The following is a 12,110-nucleotide window of genomic DNA, read 5'->3' on the forward strand; positions in this document are numbered from 1 at the left end:
ATACTGCAATATTTCAAAACTGAAGTTGTATAAACCACATAACTTCCATCTTAATTACCCTAAGTCTACCACAATAGAACTGGCACTACAAGGAATGAAATTCAGTTTTTAGCCCATATCATCAAATGGGTTATTTTAATTTTTTGGAATTTCAACCTTTACAATACTAATTTACTTATTATTTCAGAATAACATCCATAAATCGTGGAACATGCTTTGACTTTGTTAAATGACATCTTCAGTCATCAAAATGCAAAAATTTAGAACAAGGCTGTATTTAATTTTCTTCAACACTAAATGTTACTTACGTGTCTAACCCTGAATTATAGTCAGAAACTGTCACTGTTAAAAGCATATGATCACAGTAACACACACATACATACTGAGTTGAAATCTATGGACTCTAGTCAAAAATCATCCTTAGAAAACTTATACATTTCCATTAATACACATGTACACACATAAGAATACACTTTTTGGTGTTTCTAAATTAAAAATTAATAAACATAGTATAGATTTTGCAGATATTTAAAGATCTTATTGTGTGTGAAATATCATATGTGTGAAATATCATATGTGTGAAATAACAATTACCTATCAAATACAGTACCTATCAAACATTTTCAAAGAACTTGGAAATTTATTGAGCATTTCCGTCGATAAATTTTTCCAATCCTTTACTCCTCATGCTTGCTTTTTCCTAAATTTTGACCTTTTTTTTTTTTTTTTTTTTCAGTAGTTTTCCCTAGAACCTTGGAGTACTTTTTTATATGGCTGTTGAAGTAGCAAGTTTTAAAATACAAGTTCAACCCTTTATTGAAAGGCTGCAATTCTTGTAGTTAAATCTGAATGAACTGGACTATTTCTGTGGGGAACTTCTCTCAAAATTTTCACAAGCTGAATTGCTGGGCTTGGTTACATTAAAGATGTTAAAATAGAAGAAGTTTCCTCACCAGTCTTATATTAGCCTGGTCAGCCTGTGTGAGGCCTTGTGTTGAATTATGAACAGTGGATAATTCTTTTGGCTATATTTAGAGGTTATTACTCCTTCTGAATTCTTCAAGTATCTGAGTCTCTTCACGTTTTTTGGAGAGCAAACTCTTCTTGGTATCTATTTCATTTCAATTTCCTTTATTCTTCAATTGTGGACAAAATTGCTTTCATTATCCAGGGATGATTAGCAGCTGTCATCATTACCAATACATTGGTGGCCGTCTGAACAACAGGCTCCTTTATGGTCAACCATTCATTGTCAACTGCAGATGTTCCCTTCTCTGCCTCCCTAGTACGTGTTTCTTTTTTATATTCCTATGGATTGATCTGACAATTATTTGTTCCTTTCCAAAATTTAAAAAGCAAACAGAATGCTGAAATAATTAATTTCTTATATTGAAGGCTTACCGAGATAAAACAGCCAGGATACTTCAGCAAATCCATACACAAATCTTGATGCACCATGAGAAATAGCACCAACCATAACAATAACTGTGTCTGGTAACTTCAGTAGCTTGCTCATTAATGGGATACCAAGCAGTGTGCCTAAAAGAAAGAAAATAATATTTTGTTTCATTTGAAATGTTTTATTTTCTCAACTAAAATACTGTAACCTACAGATGCCTTCTACTTTCTTCAATTGTAAATTTCACAGAATATGAACTCAAAAAAGGATATACTGAAGACTTTATATAATTATCCTCAAAACACTATATTTCACAATACAAAACATGTTATTCATTACTTCCTCTACCACAAACAACCTTGCCATTCCTATACAGGGTGAACAAAAAATTCCGCACTTGGAGGTCGGCATGCGATTCCTCATCCCATTGCAAGACAAAAGTTTCTATAGCCAAATCGAATCTGGTGCTGTCGGAAAACAAGTCGAAAACGAGAAGCTGGTGACACTGTCATATCCTGCAGTGCATCAGAATGTAATAGAGAAATGTGCATCATCCCGCTCTACCTTACCCGCCGCCGAAGCTCATTGAGTAGACGGCTGGGTTATTAAACCCACATGCAACATGGAACTACGGTTCGAATCTACGTCAGGTTGTTTTTTTCTTTTGTGTGTGTGACGTCAGGTCCCTAGCTCCCGTCGTGTAACTGCGTTTGTAAGCATGACATCCTGTTGTCACATGACAATAGTCGAATATATGACAGTGTGATCCTTCAACTGAATGCATGAGTCGACTAACCATGCAGTGCACAACCACAACTGGTCCTGTCAAGTGCATGTAGGGCGGCTTCCTGATGGAGTACACAAACGGTAAATACGTTAATATGCTTTTAGTGTTGGGTGCATCCGATAACGAAGCTTCTGCTGCTGTTCGTGAGTATGCAGCATGGTACCCTCAAAGGCGCCATCCCGATAAGAATGTTTTTCGTCGCCTTGAGCAATGCCTGCGGGAAACCAGTAATTTTCGTCCACAAGTAGTGGACAGAAGTCGTCCAAGGACTAGACGTACTCCACAAACAGAGCCGTTCACCAATCACCTCAGCGAAGTACCCATGATATTGCAAGGCAGTTCCAGGTATCTTAAACACTGGTTGTTGACGTGTTGCATGATGAAAAACTGCATCCATATCGTTACACGTTAACTCAACACCAGCGGATTGAAGACCGCATTCAATGAGTACAGTTCTATGAATGGCTCTTGCAACAAGTTGAAGATAACGAACATTTTATAAAGAATGTGATATGGAGTGACGAATGTAGCTTCACTGGGAAGGTAATTTCAACCGTCATAGCAGCCATTATTGGTCTGACCACAACCCACATGTCACCCGTGAACGTGGCTTTCAGGCACGCTTTGGCATAAACCTGTGGGCTGGAATCGTGGGAGGAGTGCTTTTAGGCCCTTACCTATTGCCGGACAAGTTGAATGTGCCCTGATATCGTATGTTTCTGGGCAATACTTTGGCTGACGCTTTAGAAAACATTCCACTTGGTGTTTGGTGACAGCTATGGTTTCAGCATGATGGTGCACCGCCACACTTTGGAATGACTGTGCGTAACTGGTTAAATGAAGCATTTCCAGGGAAATGGATTGGTCTTGGAGGTCCAATGTTATGGCCTCCAAGTTCCTCGGACCTTAATCCACTAGATTTTTATTTGTGGGGACACTTGAAGGAACATGTTTATAGTTCTTCACTCATGGATGTACAAGACCTAATAGCTCGCATGCATGCTGCATCGGCAATGGTGGACGCAGGTGTGTTGCGTAGGGTCCGGCAAAGTATGCTCCAGCGAGTGGCGAAGTGTTTGCAAATGCAAGGTGGTCGCTTTGAACATCTGCTGTGAACTGAACGTTGCTCATAAGTGTACATACCGGCTCTGTGAAGATAAGACTGGATGTCACACGTACACTATGGAATTATTATGCATAGCATGATGGGCAATCCAGTGTAGCCTACCTACTGTACTGTATTATGTTTCCTAGTACCGCATTGGATAGAGATGATGTTACTGTATCCACTATTATGTTCTATGTATTGCCTTTATTTGTGCCATGGATGAAACAAAGTGGTCGTTTAAGTCTGTAAGAAGTTCATGTTATGTTTGAATGTTTAAATAAAGGTAACCGTAACGGTAAGACAGAACATAGTGTATTGCATAGTGAAGATGTACACTGGATACAATTTGATACATTAACTGAAAAAATTGGCGCAAACGCAACTCGAACTCTGTCTGCACAACCGGCATTAATGGCATTACCTCGTCTCACTGAGCTAATGAGACAGCTCTGGCAGAGCACCGAGTTCATGCGACCTGTGCTTGGCCACGCTGCATGCCATTACAGTATTGCCAGAGCCTCATTTCTTAACTCGCATTTCTATTAAACCTATTGGTGGGACTAGGTTTTGCAAGATAAACTTTTGTCATGAATTTCGACAAGGAACCGCATGCTGACCTCCACTTGCAGCATTTTTTGTTCACCCTGTATAAAAATAAAATTCAATTATTCATAACATGGATCAATGATTGAAAGAAGGTAATACCTGAATAGTGACATACGGAAAACAGAACAAACCACACAAATAAAGGTAATGAAGCCGGCTAATCTTCAAATATTGACATTTTATTTCTCTTTATGGAAAAGAAAGACTCTCATTAGTCATTACTGTAGCTGTTAAATTTGAAACTACAGTAGACTCTTAATTATCCATAGGCAGATACTGCGGTTTGATACGTTTGTCATATTTATCTTCCACAAAACTGGGACAGAAGTCTATGTGAGAAACATCAGCAGATTATTAACAAAAGAGCTTTAGTTAGTGGAGCCGTTCTGCTCCGCAGCATTTGATATGCCTGTCTTAGTCATATTATTTATCTGCCCATTTCAATAGTTTTATGAACATTTAACACCAGTATATAATAATTAATTAATTAATTTGTAATTTAGTTTATAACACTTTTTTCCATACAATATTCACAGTTCTTTGACCATTCGGACGTATCTTGATCTTAGCATTTACAAACGATCTTGCCTGAGATAGTGCAACATACAACTGCCGTGATTGAATACTGGTTCGGGTAAGTATACACCCATTCTTTTCAAGAGTTTGTCCCTGCGCATTATTAATGGTCATACAGAGGGCTTGTCGACTTGGTACCTTGCCGTTTGTGCGTAAGTTGACTGTTTTCTTTTAGCATAAGTTATGACCAACAAATGGCAAATAAGTTAATATGGGAAGGACAGCTGATTCAGAAAGTGATGGAACCAACCAGAGGGAAAAATTTCCTGGATGTGGTGCTGATAAAACCAGATGAGCTCTATAGGGAAACTGAAGTAATAGATGGTATTAGTGATCATGAAGCTGTTTTTGTCGTAGTTAAAAATAAATGTGATAGAAAAGAAGGTCTTAAAAGTAGGACTATTAGGCAGTACCATATGGCTGATAAAGCAGGCATGAGGCAGTTTCTAACAAGTAACTATGATCAGTGGAAAACGGTAAATAAAAATGTAAACAGACTCTGGGATGGGTTTAAAGAAATTGTTGAGGAATGCAAAAACAGGTTTGTACATTTAAGGGAGGTAAGGAATGGTAAAGACCCACCTTATTATAATAGAGGAATAAAGAGACTAAGAAGGAGGTGCAGATTGGAAAGAAATAGAGTTAGAAATGGCTGTGAAAGTAAGGAGAAAGTGAAGGAAATTACTAGAAAATTGAATCTAGCAAAGAAGGCAGCTAAGGATAATATGATAGCAAGCATAATTGGCAGTCATACAAATTTTAGTGAAAAATGGAAGGGTATGTATAGGTATTTTAAGGCAGAAACAGGTTCCAAGAAGGGGATTCCAGGAATCATTAATGAACAAGGGGAGTGTGCATGTGAGGATCTTCAAAAGGCAGCAGTATGTAAAGATTGTTGGTTACAAGGATAATGTCCAGCTAGAGGAGGAGACTAAGGCTAAAGAAGTATTAAAATTTGCTTATGATAACAATGACATTTACAATAAGATACAAAAGTTGAAAACTAGAAGAGCGGCTGGAATTGATAAGATTCCTGGGGATATACTAAAGACAACGGGTTGGGATAGAGTACCATATCTGAAGTACTTATTTGATTATTGTTTGGTTGGAGGAGCTATACCAGATGAATGGAGAGTTGCTATGGTAGCCCCTGTGTATAAAGGAAAGGGTGATAGACATAAAGCTGAAAATTACAGGCCAGTAAGTTTGACATGCATTCTATGTAAGCTTTGGGAAGGCATTCTTTCCGATTACATTAGACATGTTTGTGAAATTGATAAGTGCTTTGATAGAAGGTAGTTCGGTTTTAGGAAAGGTTATTCCACTGAAGCTCAACTTGTAGGATTCCAACAAGATATAGCAGATATCTTGGATTCAGGAGGTCAAATGTACTGTATCCTGATTGACCTGTATAAAGCATCTGATAGGGTGGATCATGGGAGACTGCTGGCAAAAATGAGTGCAATTGGACTAGACAAAAGAGTGACTGAATGGGTTGCTATATTTCTAGAAAATAGATCTCAGAGAATTAGAGTAGGTGAAGCTTTATCTGACCCTGTAATAATTAAGAGGGGAATTCCTCAAGGCAGTATTAACGGACCTTTATGTTTTCTTATATATATAAATGATATGAGTAAAGGAGCGGAATCAGAGGTAAGGCTTTTTGCAGATGATGTTATTCTCTATAGAGTAATAAATAAGTTACAAGGTTGTGAGCAACTGCAACGTGACCTCAAAAATGTTGTGAGATGGACAGCAGGCAATGGTATGTTGATAAACGGGGTTAAAAGTCAGGTTGTGAGTTTCACTAATAGGAAAAGTCCTCTCAGTTTTAATTACTGTGTTGATGGGGTGAAAGTTCCTTTTGGGGATCATTGTAAGTATCTAGGTGTTAATATAAGGAAAGATCTTCATTGGGGTAATCAAATAAATGGGATTGTAAATAAAGGGTACAGATCGCTGCACATGGTTATGAGGGTGTTTAGGGGTTGTAGTAAGGATGTAAAGGAGAGGGCATATAAGTTGTACCGGGTGGTACACCTCCACACCGCTAATTTAAAATGTGCGCCTGTTGAAACTCCTCTGCTGGAGGAAGTCTGAACTTTATGGACAGTATTAATTTTCAAGTTTCTCAGAAGATGTCTCTACCTGGAAATTTTGGAGTTTTTGAACTGTGCCATTTTCGACGTATTTTTCTTTTGCTTGTAGTAAGAAGTGTGATCTTTCTCTTCTAGAGGACACTACTGAAGATCAACAATAGTGCACCCTAGTGCGGAGTGAAAGAACTATTATTTTGGAGAAGTTCTTTTTTCAAAAGTTTGTTTCTTGTTAAATTTCTTTCTGTTATTGTTTAAGTTGGCTGTATACCCCTCTTTTTCCCCTTGTTTTAGATTTATCCAATCCCGAATTTCTTTGAGTAATTTCCGACCAATCCGATGTATCTTCCCCCAACTTGGATATGTTTCTGTACCCTAGCCAATAAAGTGATTGTGGGCGGGTGTTCTCTTCCCTAAAACGCCTAGAACCTTCCGCGAGAGTATTTAAACTGCTGATTTTTGGGTCTCCGGGCCACTTCTGTTCCATCTTTCAGTGTGTAAAGTACATAGCAGGGAGCGGGAAGCGCCTCTTTCTTCTCCAGCTGTTCAACACCAGGTAATGGCCTCTTAATAACTTCTTTTCTTGCTAGGTTGGCAGTTTAACTCTCGGAGCGGGTTCGAAGCGTTTCCACCATGTAACCTTTTCCTAAAATGTAACCAATCTTTTCATCTATTCTCTTTTAAAGCTGCATATTGGAATAGAGAGTGCTAACCCTCTCGAGCTCCCACTCACATTGTTTTGAGGTGAACTTATTTTCTCAACCTATTCTTCGTTAACGTAAAACAAATTGCTCTTTTCTAAAGTCACCTCTGTAGTATGGGATTAGCCCTTGCATTAGTGGCCTAGAGCCAGATTAGGTTTTAAAAACAAGTGTATTAGGAGTGCAGATCGCCTCCTCTCAAATTGTTATTTTAGAGGTCATGTAATTGCCCCTTTTCATTTAATAGACCTCAGTAGGTTGGGTATTTTACCCCTGTGTCTATGTCCAGTGAGGACAACTCGAAGGTGGAGTTTGGTGTGGCCTTTGAGAGGCTTAAAGTTGAGAGCGTGTGGCTCGTTTGAAAATTGAATGTTGTATGCCTCGTGGAGGCTTTTCAGTGTAATTTGGAGCAAGGACTCCTAGGCATGAATGGGGTTTTCTGCCCCTCTGTTGAAACTTGTGTTTGGGGTAAAACTGAGCTGATTGCCCAAGCATTGTGAAGTCAGGGCGCGAAGCCCAAATCCTGTAAATATTGTAACTACCCTTTGGACTTGCTACTTTGTACCTGCCATGCTTGTTATTTCTTTGTTTTTGAAAAGAAAATATAACCTTGTTAAATTTTACATTAACTTTGATTCCGTAGTTCGAGACCCGTTCACGCCCGCACCTTCTTTCACCTCTACCTACCACTAAAACACGGTAACAAGTGGTAGCAGAGCGTGGTTGAATGGGTCTCAATTTAGCCCTTTTGACGGTTAAACATTGTTTTATTCCGAACTCTAACAATTTTCTCAGTTGCTGGAATTTTTTTTTTTTTGAGTTTTTCGAAATTGTTCTGTCATCATGCCCGGACCTCGCGATGTTCTCCATCTTAACTATTTGCGCAAAGAGGAGTTGATATATGAGTTAACTATTAGAAATGTGCAATCTGGAGGCACGGTTGCAGTAGACACAAACAAGCTTAGAGAGTCCCTTGAATTGCCTATTTCAATCCCCACCTTGGGAGGGAAAGAAGTTGACGACTCTCTTTCCACGATCGTCGAGAATATTTTTGGGCTAGCATCTGTAGTTAGTTTTTTTGATGAAAATGATCCTTCTCCTAATCAAATTAAGCGTGTGCAAGCCAGGCTATATCACTTTTCAAATAGAGTTAATGATCTGTTGTCTCTGAAGTTGAATGACGTTCAGAGGAAGGAAGCTAGTACGCTGCTTGAAAACATTTCTGAATTATCTAGCAAGGTCACTCAATTGTTAACTGGGGAGGTTCCTCCCAAAACTGATCAACCCGTCACGGTGAATGTAGGTAGCGAGAAGAGCCTCATAAGGGAGAAGTCAATAGGAAAACCATTGCTGCTCAAACAACCTCTGCCCCATTGGACGAGTCTGAACGCCGTAACTCATTAAATAATGTATGTTCTGAATTAACTACCTTGCCATTGAAACCTTTACCTACTATGTCACCCGGGTTTAGTAGCTTGCCTCATCCCTTGGCAATGTTGCTCAGAGGTATCTCTAAGTTTTCCGTTAATACCACCAGTGACGTAATTTCATTTTTAAGATTTCTAGTTGAATTTCAGGATCATGCCCTTGTTTTTTCTCTTTCTCCATGTCAAATTTTGCAAATTATCTATCCGTATGCTATTGGTATTCTCTCTGATAAAATCGTAAGAGCCATTGCCGAGCAATCATCTATTGAGGATTTCCATGCCCACTTGCTAGCTAACTTCATCCCTGCTAGGGCCAGGTCCTCCCTTATTCAGAAGTACTATTATCGGGTACAGCGCTTGGATGAAAACTTGGCAGACTTCATCCAAGATATTAAGTTTTATACTAGGGTGTTTGCTCTTCATTTCCCTGAGGATCAGATTGTACAAGCTATTGTGGAAGGGATTTCACCACCCTACAGGTCATATTTGTGTTTCGCGGCGTGCCCGCAAACTTTCTCGGAACTTGAAGCATTGGCCGTCTCAGCGGAAGGAGTTAGATACGCCGATTCTTTGCGTGTAGCGAAAGAACCCCCGCCTTCCTTTAGTAATACTCGGCCTCCACCTCGCCGATCAGTCACCCCTCGTAAATGTTATGCTTGTGGGTCACCTGACCACCTGCGCAATAAGTGTCCACTGATCAAGTCGAGTGGGACAAGTAATGGGGCTGGTTCATCACAAGGCTGTTTTAAATGTGGGGCTTTCTCACATATCGCCAAGAATTGCCCAAATTCGAATAGCACCCCCTCCTGCTCAACTTCTGGTGCAAATTCCACCTATGCCAATAATAAAAAGTGACTAGTGGCTTCGGCTGAGTCGACTAATCCATCTTCCCGAGACTCAGCCCCTAGTAAACAGGTTGTAAATTCAGGGAACGAGCAATTTTCAAATGCATCTTTTGAATGTCCCAAAGAGTGTCTTAGGATTGCGGCGGATTCCCCCGCACCTATTCCTTTTCTTAAGATTGAGTTAAACAATGAGCCTATAACCGCTCTATTAGATTCAGGCAGTGTCTGGTCGATTATTTCGGCTGAATGGTATTCTAAATTGAAATCTGTTTGTAAACTACCTGACTATGTCTCATCTCCTGTTCTATATGTTTCGGCTAATTCATCTCCATTAGAAATTCTAGGTTCCTTACTGGTCAAAATTTGTATTTTTAAATTTACATGGAAAATCAAACTGTTTGTGGCTAAGCACTTGTCTTGCCCCATCATACTGGGAGCGGACTTCATTTCTCACACTGGTCTTGTGCTCGATCTTCAGAGTAAGTCGTGCACATTCAAATTTGCGTCCAATTGTAACATTCCCTTGTTAAAGTGTAATTCTGTATCATGTTCATCTATTTCGCCTACCCAGGATGAGATGTTGTTAGACCTTAGACATCTACCTGAGGAGCGGGCTGATAGTATTCGCAAATTGTGTCAGTCCTTTCCGGAGGTGTTCTCTGATACTCTTGGTGTTACTGACCTTATTGAATACAAAATTGAGGTCACGGATTCGATTCCTGTCCGTTTTCCACCTTATAGGCTATCTCCACCTAAAATGAAGGCTCTGAAAGAAATTATCGATCAGATGTTGAAGGATGGTATTATTAGGCCCTCTAAGTCAGCATATTCTTCGCCTATTTTTCTAGTCCCGAAACCCCAAGGGGGCTTCAGGCCTGTCATTGATTACAGGGCTCTCATTCGGAAGGTGGTGTTACTATCTGTGCCCCTTCCCGACCTTCATTCTTGTTTTTCATGGTTTCGTAAGGCCAAGTTCTTTACTATCTTGGACTTGAATCAGGCCTACAATCAAATTCCCCTTGCCGAAGAGTCTAAACACCTTACAGCGTTTCCCACGGACTGGAATTTATATGAATACAACCGCGTGCCTTTCGGGCTCCCCACGGGAGCAGCTGTACTCACTAGGCTGCTAGATAGGGTCTTCTCCGACATCAAATTTGAATACTTGTACCACTACTTGGATGATGTCGTCGTATTTTCGGAAACCTTCGAAGAACATCTAGATCATCTGCGAGAAGTTCTCAATCGCCTTCGTAAGGCTGGGTTAACTGTCAAGTTGTCCAAGGTTGCCTTTGCTAAGCCCTCTATGTCATTCCTAGGGCATATTGTGTCACCTGATGGTGTTGCAGTCGATCATTCGAGAACACAGGCCATCCGTGATTTTAAACCTCCCAAGGACATTAAAGGCATCGCCAGGTTTATTGGTATGGTGAATTTCTTCAGAAAGTTCATTCCTAACTTTGCTAATAGAGCGGCGCCCTTAAACCTTCTTCGTAGGAAAGGCATCAAATTCGAGTGGGGACCTTCTCAACAAGCCGCTTTTGAAGATCTTAAATTGGCTCTCTGTAATGCCCCTGTACTTGCTATGCCTGATTTCTCGAAGAAATTCATCGTCCAAACTGACGCGTCGTCGTCAGCAGTAGCTGCAGTCCTTCTTCAAGAGACTGAACTAGGGAGGCGACCCATCGCCTATGCATCTAGGACCTTGTCGGCTCAAGAAACCAAGTATTCCATCTATGAGCTCGAAGGTTTGGCAGTCTTATTCGCCTTAGAAAAGTTCCGTCTCTATCTGGAACACGTCAAATTCGACCTGGAGACAGATAATCAAGCCTTAAGCTGGGTCTTAGGTAGGCCGCGTCGTACTGGTCGTATAGCCCGTTGGGCCATCCGTATTTCTGCCTTCCAATTCGATGTCAGGCATATCAGAGGTACCGACAATGTTGTTGCTGATGGACTCAGTCGTATGTTTTCTAACGACGTCGAGACCCATGAACCGGTCGACAGTTCATCACCTCCCAAGTCCATACTATCTGGTGTTAATGCCATCTTAACAGATGCTCCCATGCTTTTTAGGGATATTGAGAAATACCAACGTGAAGATCCGACGCTGGCTCCGATAATGGAAACCCTTTCTTCTGGGGAACATGTTGTCCCTTATGTTCTGAGGAATGGTGTTCTATGTTGCCCATCGAGGCATGATAAGATGATGAAAGTTGTCGTTCCAGCTGTTCTTGTACCTATGATCTTCAAGTATTATCATAAGACCCCATTAGGAGGGCATCTGGGTATCTTTAAAACTCGTGAAAAGATTCGTGAAATGTTCATCTGGAAAGGTATGGACGGTGAAATCCGTGAACTTGTAAAAGCTTGTAAATCTTGTTTGCTCAGTAAACCCACCATGTCCACCAAGGTAGGCCTTTTGTCTTCGCATCAAGCGTCGCGCCCCATGGAACGCCTGTATATTGATTATGTAGGACCCTTCCCCCAGTCAAAGGGAAATGCTAACAAGTTCATCTTTGTATGCGTAGATGGCTTTACTAGATTTTCCTGGTTATTTCCGACTAA

At 40.4% G+C, this 12,110-nt stretch overlaps 1 protein-coding gene across 4 annotated transcripts in view; it reads right to left on the minus strand.

Moving 5' to 3' along the window:
- LOC136875357 (probable peptidoglycan muropeptide transporter SLC46) overlaps window positions 1-12,110 on the minus strand; it is a 175,403-nt gene that overhangs the window by 26,976 nt on the left and 136,317 nt on the right. For all 4 annotated transcript variants that reach the window (XM_067148900.2, XM_067148902.2, XM_067148901.2 and 1 more), the window contains one exon: window positions 1,402-1,539. In XM_067148900.2, the coding sequence (XP_067005001.1) occupies window positions 1,402-1,539 (138 nt within the window). The remainder of the gene's footprint in view (window positions 1-1,401; window positions 1,540-12,110) is intronic.

Source organism: Anabrus simplex, chromosome 6, assembly GCF_040414725.1.
Source record: "Anabrus simplex isolate iqAnaSimp1 chromosome 6, ASM4041472v1, whole genome shotgun sequence".
NCBI lineage: Eukaryota > Metazoa > Arthropoda > Insecta > Orthoptera > Tettigoniidae > Anabrus > Anabrus simplex.